This window comes from Canis lupus, chromosome 15 (assembly GCF_011100685.1).
Source record: "Canis lupus familiaris isolate Mischka breed German Shepherd chromosome 15, alternate assembly UU_Cfam_GSD_1.0, whole genome shotgun sequence".
Taxonomy (NCBI): Eukaryota; Metazoa; Chordata; class Mammalia; order Carnivora; family Canidae; genus Canis; species Canis lupus.
The window spans coordinates 5,236,851-5,264,725 of NC_049236.1; the positions used below are offsets into that span (position 1 = coordinate 5,236,851).

Below are 27,875 nucleotides of genomic sequence, written 5' to 3' on the forward strand. Positions count from 1 at the left end.
ATAGGCCTGTATTTCTAAAATATTAAGTTTCTCAGACCCACCAGAGGTTCCGTGTCATCCCAAAGAAGAACCCAGACAAGAAAGGAAAGGAGAGAAAAACCACGAAATGACTAGTAGGGATGAGCTCCTCAGGACGGAGGCAGCCGCCGGAGAGAGCGAGCACGAGAGAAGGCACTGGAGGATTGGATCCAGAATTAGAGAGAGGATTGGGAGCTCTGGAAAGAAGGAAAATGTAATGATCCAAGACCCTGGAATAGGCACAGCTCCCCAGACGACCCGCCAGGCCCTCTAGCCGGGGCTCATTTCCACTTGGTGGCAATTCTGGGGCAGCTGAGCTTCAGCACCGCGGACAGCTCCAGCTGCCCTGGGTTGGGGGGGTCAGGATCCACACACTGGGGGGGGTAGCCTGTACCCCCTCCCTCCTTGGCCCCTGGCTTCTCCTGGAAATGGCTCTTTGGGGCGGTTGGAATGCAGGCCTGTGAGCGGCTGAATAGATCAATTATTTTTCAGAACATGGTTTTGATCTCGATGTTACTTCGCTGGATCACTGAGTGGAAAGGGCTCGCAGAGAAAATGGCATTTTTTATAACCCTGGCAAAATGCGCCCGCGCTGATGAGATGAGCCACCCAGCGAGCGCGCGCGCGCACATATGATACATAACTAACCAGAAGCATAATCTTCTAAATTGAAAGCCATAATGTTTGCTGTTGGAGCTAAATATTAACAGGGCGTTGTCTCCCAATGACCCTCGGGAGGCAGCTGGCTTAGCGGGAGGCTGTCGTCATATTCAAGCAACTTGATTAAATTCCTTTCTGCCATCAGAATTAAGAAATGAATAGTTTTATGAGAGTCATGCCACAAAGGACAGGGAAATGGAATGCTCGGGAAAGAGGGTGGGGCCGGGTGCCCGACGGTACCTGCCTTCTACTTCTGGAGCCTTCCTGGGGCGGACTAAAGACTGCAGGCTGACTGCCTTCTGGGTGTGAGAGCTGCCCTGCCCTCCCCGCTGGCGTCTCTGCTGACCCAGCTTTGCAGTTTCCTCCACCCCTGCTCATCTGAGAGCGCAGTGGATACAAGCGACCTTCCCCCGGAGGACTTTCCATTATTCATATTGGAGGCAGGGAAGTGTAGAGGCTTCAATCATGGCCTCTGGAGCTAAACGACCGGGGTCCAAATCCCAGCTCTGCCACTCACTAGCTGTGGGATCTAGGACAAATCATGTAACCTTTCTGTGTTGAACATTTTTAGCTATAAAATGAATTTATTGGGGGCGTCTGGGTGGTTCAGTCCGTTGAGCATCCACCTCTTGATTTTGACTCAGGTTGTGATCTCAGGGTCATGGGATCAAGCCCCACACTGGGCTTCGAGGTCAGTGTGGAATCTGCTTCTCCCTCTTCCTCTCCTCCTCCCCCCCCCCCATAAGTGAATAAATAAAATTTTGAAAAATGAATTTATTGTGCTACCTACCCTCCAGGATTGTTGTAAGGATTTAATGAGTACTAAGATGCTTCAGAACAAGGCTTAGTACATAGTAGATACATACAAGCATTTGCTATTGTTATTTGATTTAGATTATTGAACTGCATAAAATTGTTATTTTGTAGATAAAATATCCAATATTGACAGCTAAATACGAAGTTTATACAGCAAGACTTTTTGTCTTCCATGGCCACTTGTTTTTGCCCCATGGCCCTGACAGCTTCTGCAACATTGCAAAGGTTCTATTACTTGAAGATATACTATCAAGGTGCTATTTTTGTACTCAGAAAAAGTACTTTTTTATTAGAAAAATACCAGTTAACCTCAGGCTCAGAAAATTTAATCTGTCTTTCTTCTGGGAGCAGGAATGTAAAGGGAATTACCTACCATTAACTGGCCACCTTACTAAGTAAGCATCGTGCACTGTGGTGACTGTATTGCATGTGTTACTTTTGTTTAATTGTCTCAATAATTCTGTGAGGTGGGCACTGGGACCTATTTTATAGATGAAGAAACTGAGGTTCAGGCAAGTCAAATGCTTTGTTGAAAACCACATGGCCAGGGGGGCAGAATGACAGTCCAGACCCATTGCATCACTCTGGATAGAGAGAGAGAGGGAGATGGAATGCATGTTTGATGAACCCTGGTTGACCTTATCCATCCTTTTCTTTGGATTTCTCCTTCTACTTTCCTCCCAGAAGATCCCTTATGTCTGTATCTCCAACACGGGCCTCTAACCTTTTCCCTTTTGTGAAGTGATGAAACTGTAAGATCAGTGAACATCCCCACTGCCTGTCTGGGAGAGCCCTTTAATCACCTGGTTTTAGGAAGAGCCATGTAGACATGGGTGGCCCAAAATTTCTGGGAGACCTGTTCCTGCAAATAAAGTCCTTTCCTTAGTAAATAGTTCAGAAAAAAAAGTGAGAGGGAGTGGGCATTAACAGAAATGGAATGAGTGGGCTGGTGAGAGGGGAACTTAGACACTATCCCCTGAAACATCATTTGTATTGGAAGACAGGTTCATGGGAGAATGGGAGGGAAGTAATGCAGGGAATCCTTTTTTTTTTCTTACATTGAGTCCATTTTTTAGTCCCAGAGAAAAGCAGGGAGAGGGCATTCTGTTCTGACATTGCATAGATCAAATGAGCCTGACCTAGGGAACTATCTCTAGAGGTTCTTAGGAGGGTGAAGAAGGACAAGTGCCCTAGACAACCTTGTGTGTGTGTGTGTGTGTGTGTGTGTGAGTGTGTGTGTGTGTGTGTGTGTGTGTCTGTGTGGTGCCTATGGGAGGGCTGGCTTCCAATTTAGAAGGAAGTTGAGCCCCACGTGTGCAGCTCCCAGCAGGAACTCAGCCCAGGAAGGCCTGACCCTAGCAAGGACTCTAGGGGCAGTTAGGGAATTAGATGTGTGAGGAGAAAGAGACAGGTGGTATCATTCATGTGCTCACATCATTAATGCTCATCACAACTCTGTAACATTGGTATTATTACCTCAACTATTCAGAAATAGCAAAAGTAGCAGTGAGGGTAGTCCTGGTAGCTGGAAAAGTAGCTATTGCAACTACTTACCTTGCACCCAAGATGCTTCTGCAAGCACTTGTAGACCCGAGGGGACGTGGCCATAGACTCATGTTCCCTTCCGCTCTGGTCCTGTAGAGCTGTCGCTGGGAAGTGCCACCTAGCCAGAGACTGTTTCTACTTCGAGTCCTTCTTACATCTCAATGGGGCCCACGGCTTAGTCTCAATAATGGAATGGGAGGGGAGACGATGCATGTTCGTTCCGGGACAACATGGATGAGAATCTGCTCTGTCTTCTCCAACCTCTCTTTCCTGTTGATTGGCTGGATGGGGAGGGCTCCATGGCTCTAGGTGAGGGCAAAGCCACCACATGGAAGTAGCCTGGACCCCCAAGTCATCATATGAAGGAAAGGCCACCAACCAAACATGAACAATCTTATTCAACTATTATAGAAATAAAAATACGCTTCTGTTGGGATAAACTTCTGAACTACCGGGGCCTATTTGTTACAGCAGCTACTGTTACTTTAACAAATATGTGTACATTACCTCGTTTAATCTTCAAAACCACCTACTGAAGGCAGGTATGAAGAACCCATCTTGAAGGTAAAGAAGTCTAAACTCGTAGGTTAAGTGATTTGTGCAAGGTTACCCAATTTCTAAGTGATTCAGCCAGGGTTCAAATCTAGATCTCCCTCCAGTTTTATAGTTTCTTCTTAAGGTGAGGAGAAAGTGCAGAAAGATCACGGGAACTGGGTAAGGAAGCCTGCCCGGGGCCAAAGAATTAGAACCAGTCTTGAGTGTGGATTTCGGAACAACTTTAGGACTAAGATAACGAATCAGAGAGAGAACCCTGTGGAGAACACACGCGTGCGTACGTCTAGGAAAAGGAGAAGCAGGGAAAAGAATGGCATTTTGGGGGACGCTGAACCCGAACGTCCTGCGCTGGGCAAAGGGGCCTCCACGAGGCTAAGGTGAGGACTTGCAACCAAGAGCATGAGTGGGAGCTGTCCCCTCCAGGGTCCTTCTTCTGAGACGTGGAAAACAAGACAAGAACAACCATCCTAATAGTTACAATAGGAGAGGTATCGGTAGAAGTAGGGGGAACTGGTACTTACACAGCCTTTACTACGTGCCGGGGACTCTTCCAAGCTTTACGTACATAAATTTAGTCCTGAAAGCAGCCTTACGAGGTAGGTGCTAAAACTATCCCCATTTACAGAGGAGGGAACTGAAACAGAGCTCTTCAGGCAGCTATTAGGAGAAGGAGCCGGGAGGTGAACCCAGGCAGTGACTCCACCCACAGTCCATGCTCTTCACCTCTGAGGACGGTGGAGCTGATGACTGCTTCCCGAGTGGGCCAGCGCCGTGGGAGATAGGAATCCACCTTGTCAGACCAACGAGAGGATGCCCAGTGCCTGTGCCCGGGCTTGGATAAAGCTGACCTCGGTGCCTGTGTAGACTTGCCTTTGAGCCTTCCAAGCTCTGGCTTAGTTTCCTTGAGCATTCATCTTGAAATTCTGGCTGAGTTCTTGTGGGGTCTCCATGGGGGCGAAGGCCATTTTTACTCTTCTTCCCCACCAGGAATGCAGGGAGGCCTTATGCGTTCCTCACCTGGGAATTACCCACTTTGTGGCAAAACCTGGCAAAACCAGCCTCCAGGATGACTTAGCCCAGCTCCTTGCCCACCTCTGGAGTGGCCTCACTGATCACCAGTGTGCTTGGGGAGTGCAAAATCACTTTAATATTGGCTAGAGACAAGCGTAATTAGGAAGGTAAATCTGCTGGGGAAAAAAAATCATATTATGCAAATGTGATTAGCAATGACTTTTGGGTTTTTGTTATCGGAGAGTTTCTCTTCCTTGGTGCAAATGTGGGGAGTTGGCTGCTGTGTTCGCTGGGATGATTCTTACCAGGTGCTCGGGAAATGAGAGCTCGAGAACACAGAAGTGGGGAGAGGGAGCTGCAGCCCTGGGGCAATCCGAAGGGGGTTCCTGTGTCAATCACCCTTGGGGAGTCTGTGGGTCCCCAGTCAGAGCCAATGCCTGTGGAGGAGCCCCAGAGAGCAGACCCTCACTGGTGATAAGGCCCTGACCCCCCAGGAGGGAGGAGCTTTGCTCCAGGATGGAGCAGGATGAGCTAGAGGTGTGGTCCTGGGTCGGCTGGTTCCGACCAGCAGGGCTGCCCCTATTAAGGGTGCTGGGACCACGATGGTCTGAGGGTGCTACCTCAGCTCAGCCTGCGTGCACCCCCAGGAGGTGCTCAGAGCCTGGGGCGGCTTCACGCCTGCAAGGGCCATGCAAATAGACTTAGAGCAGAAGTGTTTCTTCCCAGGATTGGAACACACAACATTTCTTCTAGATTCAAGTGTTCTCTGGGAATAGTCGCAGATTGTCTAGCTTTTGGAGCTTCTTTTATAAAGGCAGTAATGTCAAAAAAAAGAAAAAAAAAAGGAGGTACCTGCTTAGTGAGTACTTACTAAACATCAAGACCTGTGCCCGCCTAGTTTAATTTTTCTAATGATTATATGAGATGGGCACCGTTACATCATCTCTCTCTTTAGGTTAAGAAATAATATGAGATGATGGATGTCAACTTGCCGTGGTCCTCACGTAACCATACGTGTAAGTCACATCATGTCGCCGCGCTCGTTTTGCGGTGCTATGTGTTAGCCACAGCTCAGTAAGACGGGGGGAAGTCACGGGAAACAAGGAAGAGGAACCTGAAGCACAGAATGGTTAAGCAGTTTTCTCCGGGTCACCTCAGTCAATAGCGGAGTAGGATTTGAACTCAGGCTTAGCTTGATTGTGAGGTCTCCGCCGCCGACCCCAAGGCCCGAGGCATCCCATGAGTGAGCGGTAAGTACCTCTTCCTTGCGCTCGCATTCCTGTCCTGCCCATGCACACCCCTGACCATGCCCGAATGACCCCAGTGAGACTTCCAAAAGTTTCTGGAAGCTGGCAGGCCCTGCTCTACCCTGGGAGAGTGGCCCTGTCTCTACTCCTGGGGCTCCTCTACTCTGATCACAGCCCACTTTGTCCCGACATTTGGGTCTGGAGTGGATTAGGGGCCCTTGTGGGTCCCCTTATTGCTCGCCCTCCAGCCCAACAGCTTCTAGATTTCTGGGAACTCACTATCTCTTTATGTACCCCCGTTTCTCTCCCATCCTTTTGGAGACTGGGGGTCCTCCCGTGGGACTCCCTCCCCCACCTCTGAAGGGACCACGAAGCCTCAGAGAAGTGCTCAGAGGACTGACTCCTGCACCAGGTGTGCTGCGGCTGGCCGGGCGTCGAGAAGCCGGCCTCTCAGGGCCTCTCGGGGCCAGGGCTGTTGCCCCGGGGTGCAGAAGGCCAGTGCTCCACCCAGCCCAGGCTCCCAGGTCTGTGCAGCCTCCCTCGGTCCTCTCTGGCCAGTAAGCCAGGCGCACACGCTTCTCAGACTTTCAGTTCCAACAACCACTGACTGGGTCATCCTTGTCCCCAGAGCATCTTCAGACCTGCCCCATGCAGAGTTGGCCTCCTCTTGCCCACAGACCTGGGCAGTGACAGCGCCGCAAACGGCATCCACGGCCCCTTTCTGTCCCTCACTGCCTCATCAAGCGGATGCCAAGTCTCTCCAATGCATGCGTGGCCTCCCCCTCCATCCGCGCTCCTTGCACTAGCTCTCCACCTCTCTCCTGTGTTCTTGCAAAGACCCCCAGTTATTGGTTTACACGCCTGTCTGCCAATTGGCCAACAGCCCCTGCGGGGCAGGAAGACAGGCTTGTTTATTGCTGAATCCCCAGCCCAGCAGAGGGCCCAGCACATAGTAGGTGCTCGATTAGTGTTGGGTGAATTGAATTTCCCCAGAACTCATGGGATTGATTCAATTTGGAAACAACACTGCATCCGTAGAATTGATTCTTGCATCCCCGGGGGGGGTGTGATGATACAATTCACCTCTTCATTGGCTGCTCCTTTTTCTTTTTTTTTTTTTTTTGCAGGAAACAAAACTCCCACTTCTGGACAGAGCTGAGCTTGCAGACTGTGTGGGAGGGGCAGGAAGGCTTGAAGGGGGGTGGACCTTGCTTTTCCCAGGGAAAGGTGTGTGGCTGCCAAGGTACCCCATCACGTCACGGAGATGAAAAAGTGGGACATGCTATATCACTTTCCACAATTGAGCCAGAGGCTAAAAGTAGCCTTCCTTCCTCCTGGCTGACAAATGGGGGGAATAAATTACCCAGGCACTAAAAGTTGCATTAGGCAAATAAACATTTCGACAAGAATTATATGTGACATTCAAGAGAAAGCAAATAAACCCTAAGTTATGGGGACCTGTCAAAGCTCTAGGAAAATTAAGTAACTAAAAATCGTTAGAAGCTCTTAAACCTTCCCTGCTCCTGCCCCTGCTGCAGGGGCTCAGAGCAACACCATGAGTCCCCTGTCGGGCGCCTCCTGAGAAATTCCCGGGTTCCTGGGACCTCAGGTCTGGAGCAACCCCCGGGAGCCTGCGGACCAGGGTTTTTAAACACCGTTCCATGGAACCGTAGGGTCCTGCGGAAGCCCCACAGCCCAGCAGCCTGGGCTCCCCCTCCTCTGCCTCCAGAAGCTTCTCTTCAATCTGGGTTATATTAAAGACAGATTCCAGGAAGCTCTCTTCTGGTAGAGGGTTCTGCTTCTGTGTGATTTGAAAGCCATTATGTGGGAGCAAACATACACCCGACACAGAAATCTCCTTCAGAGCCCTTCAGTCTGTCGTTGCTCAGCTGCTTCTGGGCGCCTCCGGCGACAGGGCGACGCGTTCCAAGATTTTTAGTCGGAGCCAGGTTTCCCCGCCTCCCTTGGCACGAAATTCCCATCCCAGGACTCTGGTGCTAGGGGCTTGAGTTCAGATCCAGGCTCTGCCACTCACTGGCTGCTGAATGCCAGGCGGCTACTGAAGTGCTCTGTGCCTCAGTTTCCCTATCTGGAAGAAGGAGATTGCGAGAGTTAGTTTCCTGCGGCTGCTGTAACAGATCACCTCCAACTCGGAGGCTTGACACGACACATGTTTGTTCTCTTATGGTTTTGGAGGTCAGAAATTTAAAGGAGGTTAAGGTTTAACTCCTTAAGGAGTTAAATTGTTTTTTTTTTTAAAGATTTTATTTATTTATTCATGAGAGATGCAGAGAGAGGCAGAGACACAGGCAGAGGGAGAAGCAGACTCCATGCAGGGAGCCTGATGTGAGACTCGATCCCAGGACCCTGGATCCCAGGATCACACCCTGGGCCCAAAGCAGGCGCTCAACCACTGAGTCACCCAGATGCCCCTTAAGGAGTTAAATTAAATTAAAAGGTGTCAGGCCACGTCCCTTCAGGAGGCTCCAGGGAGAAGCCTTCCCTTTCTAGAGGCCACCTGTGTTCCTTGGCTCGTGGCCCCTCATTGTCACTGCACATCGCGCCAGTAGCCTCTTCCGTCACCCCATCTCCTCCTCTGCCCAGGCCCTCCTGCCTCTCTCTTATAAGGCCCATCCAGATAACAGGACAGCCTCCCCCGCTCAGGGCTCTTAACCTCATCACACCTGCAAAGTCCCTCATGCCATGGAAAGTGACAGATTCACAGGTTCCAGGGGGAGGACGTGGACCTCTTGGGGGGGCTGCTATCCTGCCCACCTCAGAGGACCGTGGTGAAGGTGCAGTGAGGAAGCTCACTGGAGCCCGGCACACAGATGGAGCTCAGCAAGTGGAAGTCAAAGATCCATCCCCTACGTGACTCACCTCCTCCTCCACGCCCTCCTGCAGCTCAAGGACAGAATATACCAGACCTTGGAGTTTAGGTGATGGGGATCTCGTAGCACCTGCTCAGGAGCTTGGACTTAGACCTGTGGCTGCAGGAAGCCCTGGGGGCTGTGAACCCTGGGGAGCGCCACGTCGCATATGCTGTTTAGGAGGAACTTGCTGACCACAGTGTGGCTTGCAGGAGACAAAGCAGGTGCCAGCGGGTTGGGATGGAGGCTGTGGCTTAGTCCAGGTGAGATGAACAGGACGGGACATGGGCCGGGAAGCAGTGGCTGGATTCAAGAACCATTTCAGAGGTGGAGGTGGGAGAACTTGATTGGTTGGGGGCATGGGGTAGGCAAGGGAAGGATCCAGGATGACGCCCAGCTTCTGGCTTTGGCCCCTGGGGACATGTTAGCATCATGGACCAAAGATGGGGAGCAGGGAGGAGGAGAGATTCCAGGGGGCGGGGAATGGTGAGCTCAGCTCAGGGCCTGCTGTGTTGGAAACACGAGGCAGGCAGGCGAGTCACCCAGGGGAGTGCACCCAGGGCAGGCACCCGAAGGGGAGTCAGATAGATGAGTCTGCAGCTTGGGGGCAAGAATGGGGGCAGCTTTTGAGAGCCAAGGTGGGACCCAGCGGCCTGCCAGTGGGCCAGAGCCCCGCAGAGTGGGAAGGGGAGGCGTGGAGGATGGACACCAGGAATCCCCAGTGCTCACGGGCCCAAAGGAGAGTGGGCAAGGACAGAGGAGCCTCAGGCACGATGAGGGAGGCCCAAGGAAGCAGCCCCTATGTTCATCCTTATGTAGATGGGCCTGCTGGGGGACTGTCATCTACCCCCATCCACCTGGGGCCGCTTGGAGGTGACACTGGACATCCCTCCCATTTGCAGGGACCTTATGGGTTTAACCAACAATGTCACACGGTCTTGTTTAATCTGTAAAACCAACCGGCTCTTGGTGGGGGGGGAGGGCGTGGATTCTTTCCACTATAAAGATGAAGATGTTGAGGCTTCATGAGGCCCAGAGACTTGCCTGAGGCCCATAGCTAGTTGAGGCCACATCTCCTCGCTGCTGTGAGATCCAAAGCCTTTGCACACACCCCGTGCACGTGGACACGACAGGCCTGCCCAGCGCCAGGCCTTCTTCAGCTACGTTTTGAGTGAGGCAAGGCTTAGCTTTGTGCCCAGACTACAAACGCAGGTCCTGGTGTTGGGCATCCCTTGGGAATTTGGGTAACAGGTGGAAGTGTGCAGGGGTGGGGGGGCCTGGATGTGTTGGGAACCTGGAGGGTTACAGGGATGGGGAAAGAACGGCAGATCTAAGACCCTTTCTTTCCCTTTTCCCTTTCTTTTCTCAGAGGAAAGGAAAGCCCCAGCTCCTCAGGCTCAGACGTCTCCTCGAGGTCCCACCCAGGAGGGGCTGACAGTGAAGAACATCTTGGGAAGCTCAGGGTGGGATCTCAAGGCAGGGGACCTAGACAGGGTTGGCCTGCAGACAGCGAACGTCACAGCCACGTGTGCCAGGCTCTGTTCTGAGTGCTTACCTTAGAGCAGCTCATCCAATCCTCCTAACGGCCCCAGAAAGGAGGCACCACTGCTATATCCCAATATTACATGGGGTACAGGGGTACCAGTCGCCGGGCCACCTCTGCTCATCCCTACGCTGTCGGGGATACAGAGGCAGGAGGCAGGACCTCCCGGCTTAGCTTCTCCTCACCGTTGTTGGATCCTTCTTGGTGTTTCATTCCCGTGAGGCAATGAGTGCGTGTTGCAGGGGCAGTTGGGTCACAGGTGGGTGGGCAGGGGCTGGGCAGAGTTCCCTCCAGCAGGGATCAGGGCCCTGGGCCACCTTCTGAGGCTGGGCAGCCCCCCATTGAACAAAAGAAAGAGCTCCTTCCTCCCCGGGGGTGGGGGTGGCTCCCCACCTTCATCACCATCACCCCAGCCAGCAGGTGCCATTACCCGCAGAGGCCAGGACCTGTTCCCTGGTGCTTCTCATCACTGTCCCTTTCCCCCTCCCAGCAGCCCTGCCAAGTAGCTGTTAGGATTTCCAAACCCCCTGCCCACCCCGCCCTCCCAGCAGAGGAAGACAGTGGGGCCCAGAAAGGCCGAGTAACTTCCCTGAGGCCACCCAGCCTGTAGGTCACAGTCAGGCCTGGACACAGGGCCGGAGCTGTCCCATCACTCTGTCACCTGGGTATCCGGCCGGTCACGGTTTCCCGTCTCTTCTGCTCAATAGTCTCTTGGCAAAGGGCTCCCTTCTTGAATCCTCCCCGCCAAGAGCCAAGGGCTTTCCGCCGGAAGTTAAAGATCCCAGTAGGGCTGAAGATGGGGCAAGGGGCCCCATGGGCTCCCCCTCCACTTTCCTGCAGCCCCAGGGAGCATCCCCATCCCAGGGCCCTGCCTTCCCCCACCAGCATCTTTGCCAGCTCCTGGGGAATTTGGAGGCCCTCTTGCAGCAGGGAATCTAAATTTAGACCCTGTGCTCTGTTAACTCTCTGAATAATGCTAATTAGCATAACAATTCTTCCTGCAATTAAGTTGGGGAGGGGGTGAGGAGGTGGCGCTTGGTCCAAGAGGAAATTACACAGGGAGGCCTCTCTTATTGCTAGTTCTGGGAGGCCTCACTCGAGGTGTCTCCTTGGCGTGGCTCTCTTCTTGGATGGCTGGATCCAGAAAATGCCTATCTGGGGTGGAGGGAGGGAGTGTCTGTCTCTAACCCTATTGTGATGTCTCATTGGTGCATGTATTAAAGTGCAGCTCGGGTGTTGTAAGCAAGCTGTCACCTGCTCTGAAGGGTGTGAAAAAACTATGAACCGCATTGTCCTGGAAACCACAAAATAGCACTTCCTCCCTCAAGTAAACATGTAAGTTTGGCATAGAAAGTTGAAATGAAGCTACATTCAGAGTCTAGATTTTATTTGTTTAGGGAGGTTGGCCAACGCTCTTGCTCGACCCGGCGATGCCAAGTGGCCTACCTGTGGGTCGGGATAACCCTCTGGTCCAGAAGCTACCGGTTGAGCCCCCAGACTCCACCTGCTGCTTCTGTCCTTCTCTAGGGGATGTCAAGGAGCCTGGCACCTCCACCGGCTGGGCCAGGGTGAGGCGGATGAAGAAGGCTCTGGTGGCCCGTTAGGTATTTACTGATAGCGCTTGTGTGTGCTGAAGCTCCTCTCTCTGGTTTTCTAGAAGACTTCCATGGCGTTTTTTTTTTTGTTTGTTTGTTTGTTTTTTTAAGACTCTACTTCTGTTCTCATCTCCCTCCCCTGGGCATTCATTCTCAGAGAAAGACTCTCTCCTCCATCGCTCTGGCTACTGTCCCCGTCGTGAAAGCCACACTTTTGTAAGTAGCCGTGTACCTCTCTTGGCTCACATGGAGCTTGTGGACGGTGAAGACGGCAGTGGAAGGATTTCCTCACTCATTCCCTATTTGTGTTAGCCACGTTCTGCTCTCTAGGAACGTGAGAGATGAATCACATCTAGTCTCAGCCTCAGTGGAAGGCATGGACGGATGACCTGGGGAGAGGGAGATTGGGAATGGGATCCAGCGTGAAGGGCGCCAGGAGGGCGGCAGGCAAGTTGCGAAGGGGAGCTCTTGGGGAAGGCCGCATCTGGGGGTCAGAGATGAACTGGACCCATGAAGGGTGGAGAGGACTTTGACAGCTCGTGTTTGCAAGAACTCCTCCCCATTTGAGGCCCTCCACCTTTTGGGACTGGGACTCTGGTATTTGAAATTTGGGCCGGGTTGGTAGATTGATCTTAATTAGAAACTGTCTTGGTGCTGGGCCATCCGCCATGAGCCTGGGATGTGCCACTCAAATAAATAAGCTCCCTGTTTTGTTTTGGGTCATTCACGGAATTGACCACTTGTGCCACTCGGGAACATTACGAAGAGAGGAGAGGGCCGGTCCGAGAATCTTCGGCAAGTTCTTTCAGCGGCTCCCCTGCACACATCTGCATCTCTGCCCCCGCTTGGCCCCCAAGGCTTCCTACCTGTTCCCTCACTGGGGTGGGGGGGTCCCCTGAGCCCCGCTCTGGCCCGCTGGCCTGACCATTCTCCTCCTGGGGATGCTTCCCTGGCTGTCCCGGGCGCCCAGGGCTTTGTCAATGCCACGTGTTGAGAGCGTTCTCCTGCCTAGGCCCTCTGCGAGGCGCCTGGGGACACGACGCCCTTGGAGGTCGGTATCCATTTGGTTTGGTCAGTTGGATAGTGGGAACGATAGAAGTTTCAATTGCTGACCCAGGGCTCCTGGGTAGGGAAGCGGGAGAGCTGGGATTTGGAACCACATCCCATACCCGCGTCCCTATTTGTAGGGCAGAGCCCTTGGATGGAGATTCAAGTTCTGTACTCGGTTTACCGACTCTAATTTCCGGAGGTCAGGTCGGGGCTCACGGCCGGACAACGGGCTGCTAGGTGGTCTGACCCGCGCTCTCTCGCAGACGTCTGGCCCATGACCTGCAGCTGGGTCTACACTTGGTCTGATTTCTATTTTGCCACACGGTCTAACATGCAGACAAATGAGTACAAAAGCTGACATCCTGCCCACCCCAGAGCCTCGAACCGTATGATCGATTGCCCCGACCCTCTGGGGTCCGAGCCGGGGCAGAAGGGGGCAGCCCGGCCACCAGTGAGAGGCAAGATGCATCTTTCCTTGTGAGGGCGAGGTCCACCGAGCCCACTGGGCGGGTGGGATGATGCTTGGTACGAGCGCACACCCATCCACACACACACACACACACGTGCGCGCACACGTGAGGCCTGGCACCCTCTGCACCGCCACGCAGAGCAAGCTGCTGGTGCTCTGCGATGATGGATGCCTCTCCACGTGTCGCTCAGCCCGGCCTCCCTCCTCGCTCTGCACGCACGGCTCGCCGAGCAAGCGGCTCCACCCGGCTGCCTGGCAGGGGTGGTCGATGGAGGGACCGAGGGAGGGAGGGAGGAGTGGAGCCATTTGTCTGGGGCACCGGGAGGGGAGCCGGCCACTTGCGGCTGTGATGGATGGCGACTCTGCTCTGCCATCTGTCGGGGCTGGCAGGCTGCTTAGCACAGCGCCACACACCTGGCCGGGGCGTCCCTGTGGAGCTGGGCCCGCCTCTGCTGGGGCCCGGGGAGCGGGCTCCTGATACCCTGGGGCAGGAGGCCGGCGGGGAGGGCCATGCGGGGCTCCCTGGGGCCCGGTGGGGGAAAGATGACAGACACTCTGAGAAGGGGGTCTGGGGGCCAGTCCTTCCCCCAACGCACCTGCTCTCCTTGCCAGTAGCCCAGGGAAGGGGAGGCCACGCCCGGGCGCCCCTGGGCCAAGCAGAGCCCCTCGGCGCTCAGCTGTCTCCTTTCCCCACGAGGGAACGAGGCCACAGCCCCCGGCGCGGCATTGAGCACACATGTGCTGCGTAGAAACAAAGCAGGTAGGACCACGCTTCACATCAAGGCTCTGGGAGTGTGGGGGCCGAACGAGGCTTTCAGGGTCAGCTGGCTCCTTGGGCAGGAAGATGGGGGGGTGGGTGTCTTGGCCTCGCCGGGCACACCTTCCCTGTGCTGTGCCTATGCTCTGGGATTCCAGAATGTTCTCAGTGTTACGTGGCCCTGGAGGTCAGTGACTCAAGGTCATCTAATCTGCAGGTGGGAAACTGAGGCTCGAGGAGTGAGGGCCAGCCCGGGGGCCAGGGAAGCCTGTCCTCCCTGCTCTAAGCCTCCCTGTATCCCCAGCTGTCCTGGGCCTGGGGCCCAGAACTAGACGGTGGGGGCCAAGCCCTGCCTTAGTGCGCATGCGTCGGTGGTTGCCCGTCCGCGGGGCTCTGCTCAAACGCTCATCCGCTGGGCTTACCCTGTTCTCTCCTGCACAGACTAGAACACACTGTGGGTTCTAGACTCTTCCTGGGAGCTAGCTCCTTGTTATGTCACAGTCCAGACCCCATGAGCCCGGGGTCCCCTCCTGGTTGGTCAGGGATACGCCAATCTTCAAGCTCAGCTCTGGGTCGAGTTTAGACCAAGCCAAAGAAACAACGTGGGACATTTTCTGCACGCCTGAGTCTGCAGGGGGCAAAGCCTCAGCTGGTCTGGGCATGTGGGTGGAGATAGGGACGCTTCGGATGGACGAGGCTGTGGCGGGAAGGCCTGATAGCAGGGGAGTCAACGGAAACCGTGACAGTTTTTGTTTGGTTGAAACAGAAATTGCAAAGAGGCATCACCTTTTGTCTCTGCCTTCACGGAGCTCCTTCCTTGTGGAGAGGGGAGAAATAACACCGGGGAGAGAACAAAATTCTCATAATTCAGAGGGAATTAAGAAAGGAGGAGACGATGTAGCTGCATCTGGCAGGGCTTCTTGGAGGAAGTGGCGTTTTAACTTGCAGGTCTTGCTGGGCCCTCCTTTCCTGTAGGAACCTGGGGACAAGACAAAAAACACTCTCAGGGACCTGGGATAACAAAGAGGGGTCTCACCCACTTTCCCTCTGGGCTCTGACACTGGCCCAATGTGAGCCAGCTGCCGGGAGGCACCTTCCTCCAGATGACAGTCTGGGGACAGCCTTGGGAGAGGCATTATTATGGTTTCCAACTGCAGCCAAAGAAAGCGAGGCGCAGAGAGGTCGAGTGATCTGCCCAAGGTCACAGAGCCAGGAGACAAGCAGAGTCGGGGCGGCGCAGCTGGGCCTCTGACTCCAGAGACGGCGGGTGCTTTTCTGGGACCGTTAACAGCCGGTGGGAGGCTCAGCTCCTGGCAGGTGAGGGGAGCTGCCAGCGGCTGGCGGTGAGGGGTTGGATGGGCGGGTGGCATCGGCCACCGGAGGTGAGCGCGGAAATGCCAAGCCTGCTTCTCGACGTGACAGCTGTGCTTTGTTTGCCAGGCAGCTGTGGGCTGCGGTGTTCCTCACTCCTTGGAAGACTGGCTCCCCGCAAAAAAAAAAAAAAAAAAAGCAGGAGCATAATTTGGCTCCCCTCTTAATTGATTTGGAAATGTACCAAAGGATTGTGGTAATTCCTTTAAATTTTACTCTCATTCGAATTTTGGAGGTAAACATAATGAGAAAGGAGAGTCGGCCCCACATGTTGGAGGAATAGAAAGGTCTAGCGCTTTATTTTTACCCTGGGCCTAAGCAAAGCAAATTCGCCATGAATACCTCATTATTTGAATTTCAAATATTTCTCTCGAGTTGAGCACAAAAGGAAACTGAACAACAAAAATATATATATATTAACACACACACACATGCATCCCCTGAACCGTTTTTTCTCTTTCTTGAGTATGTGACTCAGAATGTCCTAGTTTAGGTTATAACCGCACAATTGCGAGGATCAATCAGCGCGAGATAGATGTGTTTACTCAGAAGGGCTTAGAAAGGAGGCCAGTCAAGGGGACATTAGTATCTTAAAACATTGAAATGATCTTTACCGAAGAGCATTAGGTATGAGCATTAATATGCGGGGCTTCTCTTCTGCTGGCAAAGCGTCTACATTTGGAAGAGCCCAGAGGTCAGGGTGTAGAGGAAAGCGAGGAGGCGCTCATTGGACGGAAGGCACGGCAGGCCAGAAGGAGCTCAGGAACTGGGTTCCTCCGTTTGTCCCCTCGCGTGCTCATGCACAGTTACTCGGCAGTGTAGACAGACACAGTTACCCAGCAGTGTAGATGGCAGAGCGAACCCGGGGGCCCTGCGGTCAAGCCCTGCCCCGCCGCGTTGTTAACCGTGCCGCCCGAGTGTGCTATTAAACTGCCCCAGACCTCAGTTCCTACGCCCCTGAAATGGGATTAATAATAGTGTTAGGCCAGGAGTGAGCTCTGAACACACTCAGCGCGGTAAGTCCTCAATGAATGGCAGTGGTTTCGTTGCCTTTTCCACCCAGTGTTCTGCGCACCAGGCAGTGCTGAGTGAGGACAAAGGATAAACCAGATTGCCACGGGCCCTCTCCTCCTGGAGCTTATCACCTAGACAGGGGGAAAGGGGCAATTATGATCGTGGTGCTCCACCGACTGGGTCTGGAGCTCTCAGCTGTGTGCCGGAGAAAGCCCCTTAGCCACTCTGGTCCCGAGTCCTCCTTTGGGAAGTGGTGACGGAGCTCTCTCCACCTCCTACCGAGGGAGGTGTGAAAACCCACCAGATAAAGCACCAGGAATCTTGGAAACCAGAGGTCCTGGCTGGGGAAGGTCGTGTTCTCATGTGTTTAACCCCTTTTGAGCCCAGGACCCAAGTGGCATCAGGAATGGAGACACCAGAGAACTCTCTTCCTTCTGGGTCAGGTTTTCCAGGACTCCCTGGGTCCAGCTGACTGCCCTTGTGTGGCCCATTGTCCTAGGAGTCTGTGTGTTATCCTCAGGACAGGGGTTGGGGCGTGACGGGGGCATTGAAGCCGGGAAGGAATGGGATCGAGCTGGGTTGAGGAAGACAGTGTGGCTGTGGATGGAGGGCAGCCTGGAGACAGAGGGCTCCGGAGAGGTGACGGGGACCCCGCTCCCAGGCCAGCTTTGGTCCGGCTCCTTGGAGCCCTCCTCTGGACTGGCCTCGACCTCGGTTTGCTCTTTGGTCTCAGAGCCTCATTTTCCAGAGCATCCTGCCACGCCCCTTTAGCAAGAATCCCCCCACCTTCGCTATCCAACCAAATTCCTCTTAATAATTTCCCACCGGCCCTGACACTCTCGCCCTGCCCTTTGCTTAGAAATCCCCAGTTGCTCCTGCAGGTTTGGGTGTTGAACTCAGCCTCGTACTGACATAAAATCTGTCTTGCCGTTTTTAGCAAGTGGTCGGTGCAAAGTGACTTTGGTGCGGGGCAAAGGCTGACCCGAGCAGAAGGTGGTGAGAGCAGGAAGGAATGGGGGGAGAGGGCATGCTTTAAAGCTAGAATAGCAAAACTGGGGGCAGGGCAAGGCCAGGAAGGCACTGGGGACCCCCTGCAGGCTTCTGGGGGGGCAGCAGGGGTGTGGGATCCCCGAGGCAGCGTGGCTTTTGGGTGAGAAGACCACGTTTGGTTTTGGGTTGTTGGATTTGGCCCTTGGCACAGCCCTTTTGGTGTCTTCTGTGCAGATGCCACCCTTTTGTGCTTCTCCGCCCCATTCCCAAGACAACCGCCGAGTTCCATCAGGGCCTGCGCCTCTTTAGCAGCTTCCCCTTCCCCTTCCCAAAACTCTCAAGAAGCTACTCTCCCTGGTGTCAGGTGCCTAATTTAAACAGCAAATCTGGGCTAACGTGCACAGCTCCTCTCGCTCTGCTGAGGTTTTTACATTTTAACAGGGACACTTAGGAGGTAATGCCTTTACCCCAAGACAATGAAATGACGTTTCAGAGGACACAGACTAATGGTGGAGGGAAGATTTCCAAAGCAGTGCCAAGAGCTTGGGCTTGGAGATGGGACGAAGCAAGGTTGGCGTGCAAGCTCAAGGGGGGGCCTTTCTGTAGGGCTGGCTGGGTCAGTGGGGGGTGCCGGGCCTCCTTGGAGGAGCTGACCTATCCTACCTGGGCGTGTCCCTCACCTTTCTGGGCCTCCTGAGGCCTCATTCCTCATTTGCAAGAGGGATGAAGCATGCCTGACCTGGCAAACATAGCTTCCCCATCCTGGTAAGTGCACGCTCACTCCCACCCCACTCCCCGACACCTGACACACACACACACACACACACACACACACACACAGGTCCTCTCCCTCATGACCGGGCACCTGCTCGCTCAGTCTACCCCTTTCTCTCCCTTGACCTTTGTGCATACCGGCTGTTTGTGTTTGGTCTGGATTCCGAGTGAAGCAGGATTCCAGCTGGAAAGCTTGTTGTTTCCAAAGAGGGGTGATGGTGGCGATGGTGGGGGGACGCTCACCCTTGTGGCACTGGGAGGCGGGAGCAGCGGAAGCCGGGGCTCACAGAAGGCGGCCCTATAATTAATCCCCCAGCCCTCGCCACCATTGTCTCTTCCCTATTGAGATCGGCCAATTAGCGGTTCTGCACTCCTCTGCGTGGCAGCCACTTATTAGTGAAGACAAAGGCAGCATTGATTCCAATTTGTCCTGCATTTGGCTGTCTCTGAAGTTAAAGATTGCATTTGGGTATCACTGCTGGGGAAGGGAGGCAGGGGCAATGTAGTGAGAGGGCCTAAAATTAGCCGAAATAATTTTAGCTCTATTGTGAATGGCTAAACTAAATATAAACAGAAGGGAGAAGAAAAATCTTTGTAATGTTAATTACCGTAAGCATTGAGGACCCAAAAATGAGGCGTACGATTTGTTTGGTGACACTCTGATAATTAAATCATTTTCTCCCATTGAGGCTCCTCGCAGGTTTACGCAGAGCCTGGCTCCTCCGGAGTGGTTTTCTCTGGCCCCGAGGGATGCTCGAAATTCTGTTTCCCACATTTCTGAGTCCACAGTACGTCCCCAGTCCAGGCGAGCTGTGCTTGGTACCACTCCCGTGAGTCATCACTCAAGTAATTACCGGGTTTTGGATGAGCCTGGGCCGGCAGAGGATGAGCAGAGTTGAGATCTGGGCTGAGGTGGACAGGAAGGCTGCTCACTGCGTCTCCGTCCATCCATCGGTTGGTCTGTCCATCCATCCGACCGTCCATGTTCCTGCACCTTTTCATCAATTCACTCCACTGCCGTCGTCTTTTGTGCAAGGCACTGAGGGTACAGAGAGAAAAAAGGTGCCATTCTTGTCCTCAAGGACAAGAGGGTGACATGGCCACAGAGAACCACGTATGACACGCTGTCCAAAGCCCCGTGACGGAGGTATAAAGAGAATATTTGGAACGCATCGTAGCGAGACACATTCACTTTGCCCGAGGAGTCATGGAAGACTTCTCAGAGGAGGTGGCATTAGAGTTGGCACCAAAAGGATGAGTAGGTGTTTGCTGAGCGAGGAAGTGGGAAAAGGGGTAACCCCTCAAGAGGGGAATGGGCAGGGACAAAGGTTTGGTGGACTTTAGTGAGGGTGAGAGGAGGCTGCTTTAGGAGGAGAAGGGGGTACACGAGGGGGCGGTTGTAAGGGAAGCTGCAAAGACATCCACGATGACAGTACAGTTACTGGGCTTTTGCTCCAGACTCAGCACTGAGCCAAATGTCTTGCCCACATGGCCCCACTTGGTTGTCACCCCGAGGTGATTGTCCCCTCCTTATGTAAGGAATTCCGGGGCTCAGGATCCATAGGGCTCGGAAAACTTGTCCGGAGACTCACCACCGTGCTGACTCTATCCTGCCGGACTGTGGCCCGGACAGAGGAGAGCTTAGAAGCCCCGGAGCCAGGCTTCCTTCTGCAGTTGCTGCGGACACAGGTCCAGGAGAAGCCCGTGGCCCGGAGCTGCCCACCTGGCCCATTAAGGAGAGAGGGGTTCATCCACTGTGGGGCTAGGCGGGGAGTTTCGCTGCCTGCCGAGTCCTCCTCTTGGCCCTGGGATGTCTTTGGTGCCCTATAGTTGCCCCTGGAGTCCATGACCCCGACAGAGGTCCTGAGACAGTCAGGGAGACAGAGACTGAGGACCCAAGCGCACATGACTCGCCGTGAAGCCCTTTCTATGCAATCTCTTTTTTATTTTATTTTATTTTTATTTTTATAAATTTATTTTTTATTGGTGTTCAATTTGCCAACATATAGAATAACACCCAGTGCTCATCCCGTCAAGTGCCCCCCTCAGTGCCCGTCACCCAGTCACCCCCATCCCCCGCCCACCTCCCCTTCCACCACCCCTCGTTCGTTTCCCAGAGTTAGGAGTCTCTCAGTGTTCTGTCTCCCTTTCTGATATTTCCCACTCATTTTTCTCCTTTCCCCTTTATTCCTTTTCACTATTTTTTATATTCCCCAAATGAATGAGACCATATAATGTTTATCCTTCTCCAATTGACTTATTATGCTGAGTGACATAAGTGAAATAAGTCTACGCAATCTCTTCTTGCAAAATGGGTCTTACTACCGAGAAGGCTCCACTCTTAGAGACATCATGTGACCCGGCCAGACTGTCACGGTCCTGACGCTTACCCAGCTCGAAAGCAGAAGTGACTCACTGTTCCAGTATCATCTTCCTTCCTGTTCCACCGTAAAACTCACCCCTCCTCTATCCTTGCAGAGATGACATGGTTTGGGGGAGACGGGGTTAGAGGGTTCTCCCTAATTTCTCAATGTCGCCAGGGGATGTGGGGCTCGGAACCAAAAGGAACACGCTCCGAAGGTGGCCTGACCAGGACCGAGCCACGTCAGGGTTGGCAGGGCGGTCAGTGACTGCCTCTCCAGTGGCACCACGCCTCTGCTGGCCACCACCCCATTTGCTTTGCCCTCTTGCAGGTCAAAACTTCTACCCTTTACCTCCCATGCTCTGCTTCACCCTCCCCAGTGAGGCTCTGGCCCCATCACTCCATGGTAATCACTTCCGTAGGCTCATTAGCAACCTCACAGCCATGGGTCCCACTGTCACCCCTCCTCTCGGGGGCCCCTGCTGTGGTGTTGTCATACCCTGTGTGCTCTGGCTTCACCGCCTGGTGCTCAGACCCCTCCTTTTGGGCTGCATCTTCTCCTGTTTCATACTTTGCCCCTTGGCCCACCGTGCTCCCGACGATGGTTCTTCCGTTCTTCTGCTCTCCTCTCACGGTGGGTTCCTTTTTTCTTTTTTTCTAAACCACAGTTCACAGTAAGAAATTCATTTTGTGTTCCATCCCATTAACCACTCCCTGAAACGAAGTGTTACAAAACCGCACATTAATCCTTACTCGGGGCTCAGCTCGCTGGTATTTGCATCCTCTTCTCTTCTCTTCTAGTTTATTTCACTGGAGAAATGCTGGATCCTGACCCACTGCACCAATTTTGCGACCTACCAATGGGTTTTAGCCCATCATTTGAAAAACACGGCTCCAACTTACCAAACTTGTTGTGCCTGACGGCCTTTACACTTGCTGTTCCTACCACCTAGAATGTTCTTTCTCCAGAGGGTTTCATTGCTGCCTCCTTCTTTTCTTTTGAGTTTCAGTTCAAACGTCTTCCCCAGAAAGTCCTGCCCTGACTACCCCATCCGGGGTAACTCCCTTACCTCCCCTTTCTCTCTCCCATTCTCTGCTCTTCTGCACAATTTGAAATTACTGCTATAATTTTTTTGATATGTTTCCTATCTATGTGCCTTCCCCGGAGGAGAGAACTTGCCTAGTTTGTTCCCTGATGTGGCCTCGGTGCCTTGAGTAGACCTGACAAGCAGTGGGCGCTCAACATGGGCTTGTTCATTGGGTGGTAAACTCCGGCTCTCTTTGAGCAGCTGCCAACCACATTATCTCCTTGAACTGTTATGCCAAGTCACTGAGTCATATCTATGGGACATCCAGGTCTTTTGCAGTGACCTGCAAAAACACTTATAATTTAGAAATATAGACAATGAGCTGAGACCAAGTTCAAAGGTAAGATGAGGTCAGTAAATGAGAGGGAGCCGGTGTGCTCAGTTAGTCTGGCTTTGGCTACAGGTATTAAACAACGAGCCTGTTTATCTGCTATACCAGCAGGTCCAGAGGGGATGACCTAGGACCCACATTCCTTCTGCCTCTGTCCCGGTATCATTTGAAGTGTGTGTGCACACATGTGTGTGAGCGCTTTGTCCCTGGGCTGGTAGCACTTTAAGGGATTATTATATCCAGACATCATGATGCTCCAAAGACAAAAGATGACCACTTCTTCTTAAGAGAGTAGAAGCTTTTTAAAATTTTTTATATTTTATTTTATTTTTTTTTAGATTCCACCTCCCAAGCAGACCTTCACTTGCTACTTCTTATTGGCTGGAATTACATCCCGTATCCATCCCAAGCCAACCATGGATAGGAGGAATGGAATTTCAAGGCAGTTTTTGACTAATCACACAAGCTGGAATGAATATTGGGGCATTGACTGTAATGCTCATGACACACTGAGTGAGGTGACATGCGTACCATGAAATACCCACAAGTATACATCACATGGCTCTGTCCAGCTGCCAGAGCTGGGCTCTGAATTGACCTCTGAGTTTCCCAGCAGCCAAGGCAAAACAGGAAAGCCAAACTCTTTAAACATTGTACAGTTCCCTTACGTTCTAAAGGAAGCAGGTGCTCTGGAGAGCCCCAACACTTTCTGAAACTGGAATCCAAAAACTGCAGTCGTTCTTCCCGAGTAATGCATTGTGGAAGGTCATTTGCAGGCCGTACTCCCGGGCCGAGCGCAGTAGCAGGCTTTGTACGGCTATTTCGTACAACGCCTCAATCAATGCAAGCTAACGGAAAAGTTTGAGAGCCTTAGCACCAAAGTTCAATTTAAAAAGTGATTCAGGGGTAGGAGAGAGAGAGAGAGAGAGAGAGAGAGAGTAGGAGAGGCAGGCTAGAGCAAATAGCACGCGGTACATACCCAGCCTCTGATGGATGACACTGAATTGTGTCCACAGGTAGAATTTAGGCTAGCTGAAGGAACGGATGGATAATTTGTCTTTCAGGCAGCCCACCACGAACATCATTTTTTCCCAGCAAAGTTTTTGATAAAGAAGGGGCAGCAGAGAGTTCGAGGTTGCGTTCTCTGGTAAGGACCTACATGAAGATTTTCTCAGATATTCATACGTTTTGACAGTTGGCAGAGTAGATGGGACAGATTTTGAATAAGAATAGAGGAGCCTGACCAGGAGACATGCACCTGAATGGATGTCACAGATGTGGGTGTTATTATATCCAGCCCCCTCCCCCACCCCGCTTACGAGATTGGTATTTTTTAAACCCATATTCAGGGCTTTATACTTAACTAGGGCGACCAGGTCCCAGCATTCCCTTTTTGGTTGGTGTCGTTTGTACTCTTTAAACGTGATCCATTTTGCAGAGAAATTACATGGCCTCTCTCTACCCACCCCAACTGGCATAGATCTTGTTAGCTCCCCAACCCAGTGGAGCCTCTGAATCTTGAGTCCGCTACAAAATATGTTTCCTCCTCCACCTGCAAATCTGATCATAGAAGGGGTCATCCTTGTCTTAAATGAAGGCCCACAGGTGAGAGGTTGAATAAGGGTACAGAACTATGGGATGCTGCTCTGTGTGAGTGTGTGAGAATGTATGGCTGTATCAGTGTGCAAGTGAGAGAGTGTGAGTGTGAGTTCACAGAGTCTGGGCTGGCCTGTGGCTCAACACACAGAGAGAGTGCAGAGAGGGTTCCTCTTCTGTGCCTTTTAGAGCCTGAGCTGGGAGCCGCGTTGGAGAGACCACATAGAGAAGACAGCCCGGGACAACCCCGGAGAAGAGCCCCAGCCTGCTTGTCACTCCCTTCAAGAACAAGACCAGGCAATGGGCCACCCTGCAAATTTCAGCCTGGCCAAGTCCCCGGATGACTACATGCATACCTGTCTGACCTCACGTGACCAGAACCACCCAGCTGAGCCCAGTCAAGTCTCAGAATCAACCCTCTACGAAACTGGTTTGGGGAGGGGGTATGTTAGCCACAGTAGAGTCATGGGTCAGGGTATCTCTCCCTGTCTCTAGCCCCACACAGGGAAGGGCTGCTGAGCTGGGGCGGCCGATGAGGGGTTGGGGGCAGGCAAGGTCTTGGACAAGGCAGTTTGCTCCTTCCCTTCTCTCCTTCTGTCTCGCTTTTGGTTTATTTGTTTTTTTCTTGTGTCCTCTGACCTGGGCTCGGGCCTGCCTCAGTCTAAGCGGACGGCGGCGATAGGCACCTGTGCCTTGCCTGGCGGTGCCCTCGGAGCGGGGTCATAGGCGTGTTGGAATTCCACGAGCATGCCACCGGGCAGACAGGCATCTGCTTAAGTGGGTAATTTCTTCAAGGGGGAGAGGCAGTCTGCGCTGTGCCTGGAATCCTAATGGGGGAGGCCTCTCAGAGTGCACATTTAAGCTTGGGAGCACTGTAGCTGGACCCCAGCTAGTGCCTGAGCTGTGGTCCCCAACTTGAGACTCAGACCCATCTGAGGACTGCAAACAGAGGAAAGCAGGAGAGAAAAGAAAGGAGATTTGGGATCATTGGCCACAAAGGTCCAAGAGCCCCCTGGAAAAACTTACCCTAAATGAAGAGGGGATGATTGGGTACAGTCAGTTCAGCTTGCGGGCCTGCCTGTGTGCCTGGAGAAGCAGTTTCCGGAGCAGGCTGGGGCAACCCCTGGCTTCCAGCGTCCTGAGTTAGCCCCTGTGCCCAACGAGCATTCAGGGCACAGGCTGCGTGGACAGGCCCGGGATCACAGTGACACAGGCAAGTGGCCTGCAGAGTGAGACCGAGAAAGCCTTTACCCCGAGAGCTACAGGAGGGAGCACCAGCTGAAGGGTTGTACCCCGGGGGGGGGCTCATTTGCCCCCCGAGAGTCCCAGCCTTGGTGAGGGGCACCTGCACCCCTCGCCGCATGCAGCACTGGTGCCCTGGACGCTGGCATGTTCCGAGCAGACGGCAGAGGCCCACAGGGTAGCACGTTGCCCTGGGAGGGTGGGGGCACCTCTGGTATGTGGGGTCTGCAATGAGAAAGTAGCAGAAGCCCCACAGTGGCCTGCATGTCCACGACGTGCTCCTGGGAGGTGCTGGAGGATTGTGGGAGCTGGCCGCAGGGTGAGGGTGCAGTTCCCCTCACGGGGGCGGAGGGCAGAGCCAGCGAAATGCCAGCTTGTGGCCGTTACTGTGAGCTTGTTCTTACATGTGGAGCTGTGGTGGCTTAGAAAACAGGTCACATTGCTGTGATGCGCGGTGTCACCTTCCTGTGCCCAGCACCACCGGGTCAGGCCAACCGTCCTGGGCACGGACAGGTATTATCATCTTGTGTGCATATGTGAGCAAAGTGAGGCTCTCGGGTGGCCACGCTGCGGACCCCCCAGGTCACTTCACTGACGTTTTGGACTGGAAAGGTCTGCAGAGAGCTCTGTGCCACCTGCTCCGTGTGCACGCAGGGAAACGAGGGCTGGGAAGCTGAAGCGTGTGCTCACCGTCACCCCGCGAGTCAAGCAATGGAGTGACCCCCACTGGATCTTCTTCTTTTAAAAAATATTTTATTTATTTAAGATAGAAAGAGAGAGAGAAGGAGCAGATGGAGAGTGAGAAACTCCTGCTGAGCAGAGAGCCTGATGCAGGTCTCGATCCCAGGACCCAGGATCAAGACCTGAGCTGAAGGCAGATGCCCAACCGCTGAGCCACCCGGGTGCTCCTGAATCTTCTTTAATTTCCACGGTTCTCTATCTTGCATCTCCCAATTGAGGCTTGACCGTCCACCCTGGATTTCTAACCTGAGGACAAATCCCACCCCAACCTGCTGTGTTGACAGGCCCAGTGGACAGGGCATGGACAGGTTTTGGGGTGCACGTGGGTCTTCTCTGCCTGAGTCCCCTCCCTCCCCTTCCAGGTTCGTCTGTGAGTTTAACCCATGTGGGGGAGCTCAAGTAGGACTCGCCGCAGATCCTCCTCAGCTGGAAGATTCCAGTTCTGTCCCCGGCTGTGCCCCCCTCCACCCGGGGGCTCCCCTGACCCCCAAGGAAAAGCAGAAGGACGAAGTCCAGCCCTGCGGCAGCGTGAGGGTCACCCCCTGCAGGCCAGACGCTCTTTGCCTCGCCCCGGGTCCCCTGCCAGGCAGCCACTGCGTCTTCGAAGCTTGAGCCTGTGTTAACTGCTCTTAAAAAAAAAATATGTTTTAAAGCAATAAAATCTGTACATTAAACACTTCATTCCTTCTGCAGCGGCACTGGTTCCAACCACCCGGCAGCTCGCTTTCGAGGCAACTCTGCAGGGATTGGGGGTGGGGGGGCCCATTCCCTCTCAGCTCTGTGGAGCTTTACTCTGCTATGCATTTGCAAGGGATATACTGCGGGTTTGGAGGAGATGCAAAGCAATACTGTTCTCAATAACCCTCGGGTGAAAGAGGACATCACGATGGAAATAGGAAAATATTTTGAATTGAACAGAAATGAAAATGGGAGCAAATCAAAACTTGTGGGGATGCAGTTAAAAGAGTTCTCAGAGGACGTGTTCTCAACCCGGGGTGAGGATTCAGGGATCCTGTGTGCCTGGCTGGGGAAAAAAAAAGATATATGTATTTGAAATAACCTGGAGCAGGAATTTAGCATCTCCTTCGAACAGGAGCACAAGCCAAGGATCACGAGCGCGGTGTGGCCGGTAGGTAGCCCGGACTGTGAGTCCACGCTGCCCGCCAGTTTAAGGATCCAGTTGACTCAGTTTCCCTGCCTCCATCTGCAACGAGCACCCAGGCTTGCCCAGACACAGAGGCACACATGACAATGCTTTATGTTTTTTCTTGCTCTGTGAGCTCTGTCAGCATAAGCACCGAGGAAAGGTGTGTCGAGTTTTGTCAAAGAGGTGGTGTGGGCAAGATTTTCAGGTTTCCATACATAGAAACATCCACGGGCGGACCTTGCAAAGAGGACAATTTGCTCGATTCTTAGGGCAGGTCTGAAAAGGCCTTGGATCTGCTATCAGCCTCATTTGCTTTTTAAAACCCTTTTTAAAAATCTATTTATTGGGCAGCCCGGGTGGCTCAGTGGTTTAGCGCCACCTTCGGCCCAGGGCCTGATCCTAGAGACCCGGGATCAAGTCCCACGTCAGGCTCCCTGCATGGAGCCTGCTTCTCCCTCTGTGTCTCAGCCTCTCTGTCTCTCATGAATAAATAAATAAAAAAATTTTTTAAAAAATCTATTTATTTTTAAAGATTTTATTTATTTATTTGTGAGAGACACAGGCAGAGGGAGAAGCAGGCTCCCTGTGGGGAGCCCGATGTGGGGACTTGATCCCAGGACCTCAGGATCATGACCTGAGCCGAGACAGATGCTCAACTGCTGAGCCACCCGGGTGCCCCTAACACCCTCTTTATCTTGAATAGATAGAGATTCACAGGCAGTTGCAAAGATGGTAGAAAGAGAAACCAGACCCTTAGCCCAGTTTCCCCCACCGGTTACATCCCCCATAAATATATCAAAATCAGGATATTGGCACTGATAGAAAGTGTGTATGTAGTTCTATGTAACTTTTGTCACACGTGTCGCTTTGTGTAACCACGGCCACAATCAAGATACAGAACGATCCCATCTCCACGAAGGTCTTGCTCATGTTGGCCTTCACCAGTCACGCTCCGCTGTGACCATCTCTACCCTCTGACAACCACTGATCCATTCCCCATCTTTATAATTTTGTCATCTCAAGCCTATCACATAAATGAGGGGCACCTGGGTGGCTCAGTGGGTTAAGCCTCCGACTCTTGAT

General features: G+C 53.1%; 1 protein-coding gene and 1 long non-coding RNA gene across 9 annotated transcripts; one reads left to right on the forward strand and one right to left on the reverse strand.

Annotated features, from left to right (window-relative positions):
- The first annotated feature begins 11,518 nt into the window (after nt 1-11,518).
- LOC111098955 lies at nt 11,519-26,304 on the forward strand. 7 transcript variants are annotated; one of them, XM_038557873.1, is made up of 4 exons: nt 11,519-11,600; nt 22,405-23,671; nt 23,852-24,105; nt 26,008-26,304. In XM_038557873.1, the coding sequence occupies exons 2-4, from the start codon at nt 23,603-23,605 to the stop codon at nt 26,255-26,257; spliced, it is 573 nt and encodes a 190-aa protein (XP_038413801.1). In that variant the 5' UTR covers nt 11,519-11,600; nt 22,405-23,602; the 3' UTR covers nt 26,258-26,304. The 7 variants fall into 7 exon arrangements, 3 of the variants coding, with proteins under 3 accessions (XP_038413801.1, XP_038413802.1, XP_038413800.1); XR_005370166.1 differs by lacking the exon at nt 11,519-11,600 and adding an exon at nt 14,650-15,453 and having other exon boundaries at nt 23,852-24,059; XR_005370165.1 differs by lacking the exon at nt 11,519-11,600 and adding an exon at nt 14,650-15,453 and having other exon boundaries at nt 22,405-23,213; nt 23,547-23,671; nt 23,852-26,304.
- Nucleotides 11,915-21,846, reverse strand: LOC111098956. Of its 2 annotated transcripts, none has more exons than XR_005370168.1 (5): nt 21,551-21,846; nt 21,147-21,361; nt 19,140-19,324; nt 13,976-15,115; nt 11,915-12,249 (listed from the first exon to the last, which is right to left on the reverse strand). It is a non-coding gene; the product is annotated as an uncharacterized LOC111098956 (long non-coding RNA). The 2 variants fall into 2 exon arrangements; XR_005370167.1 differs by having other exon boundaries at nt 18,894-19,324.
- Nucleotides 26,305-27,875: the final 1,571 nt, after the last annotated feature.

Coding starts and splice junctions, on each gene's coding strand:
- LOC111098955 (XM_038557872.1), top strand. CDS start 15,277: ATGGTTTCCAACTGCAGCCAAAGAAAGCGAGGCGCAGAGAGGTCGAGT. Junction 15,454..23,851: donor GGAGGCTCAGCTCCTGGCAG/GTGAGGGGAGCT, acceptor TGTGCCTTTTAG/AGCCTGAGCTGGGAGCCGCG. Junction 24,106..26,007: donor GAAACTGGTTTGGGGAGGGG/GTATGTTAGCCA, acceptor CTCCCCTTCCAG/GTTCGTCTGTGAGTTTAACC.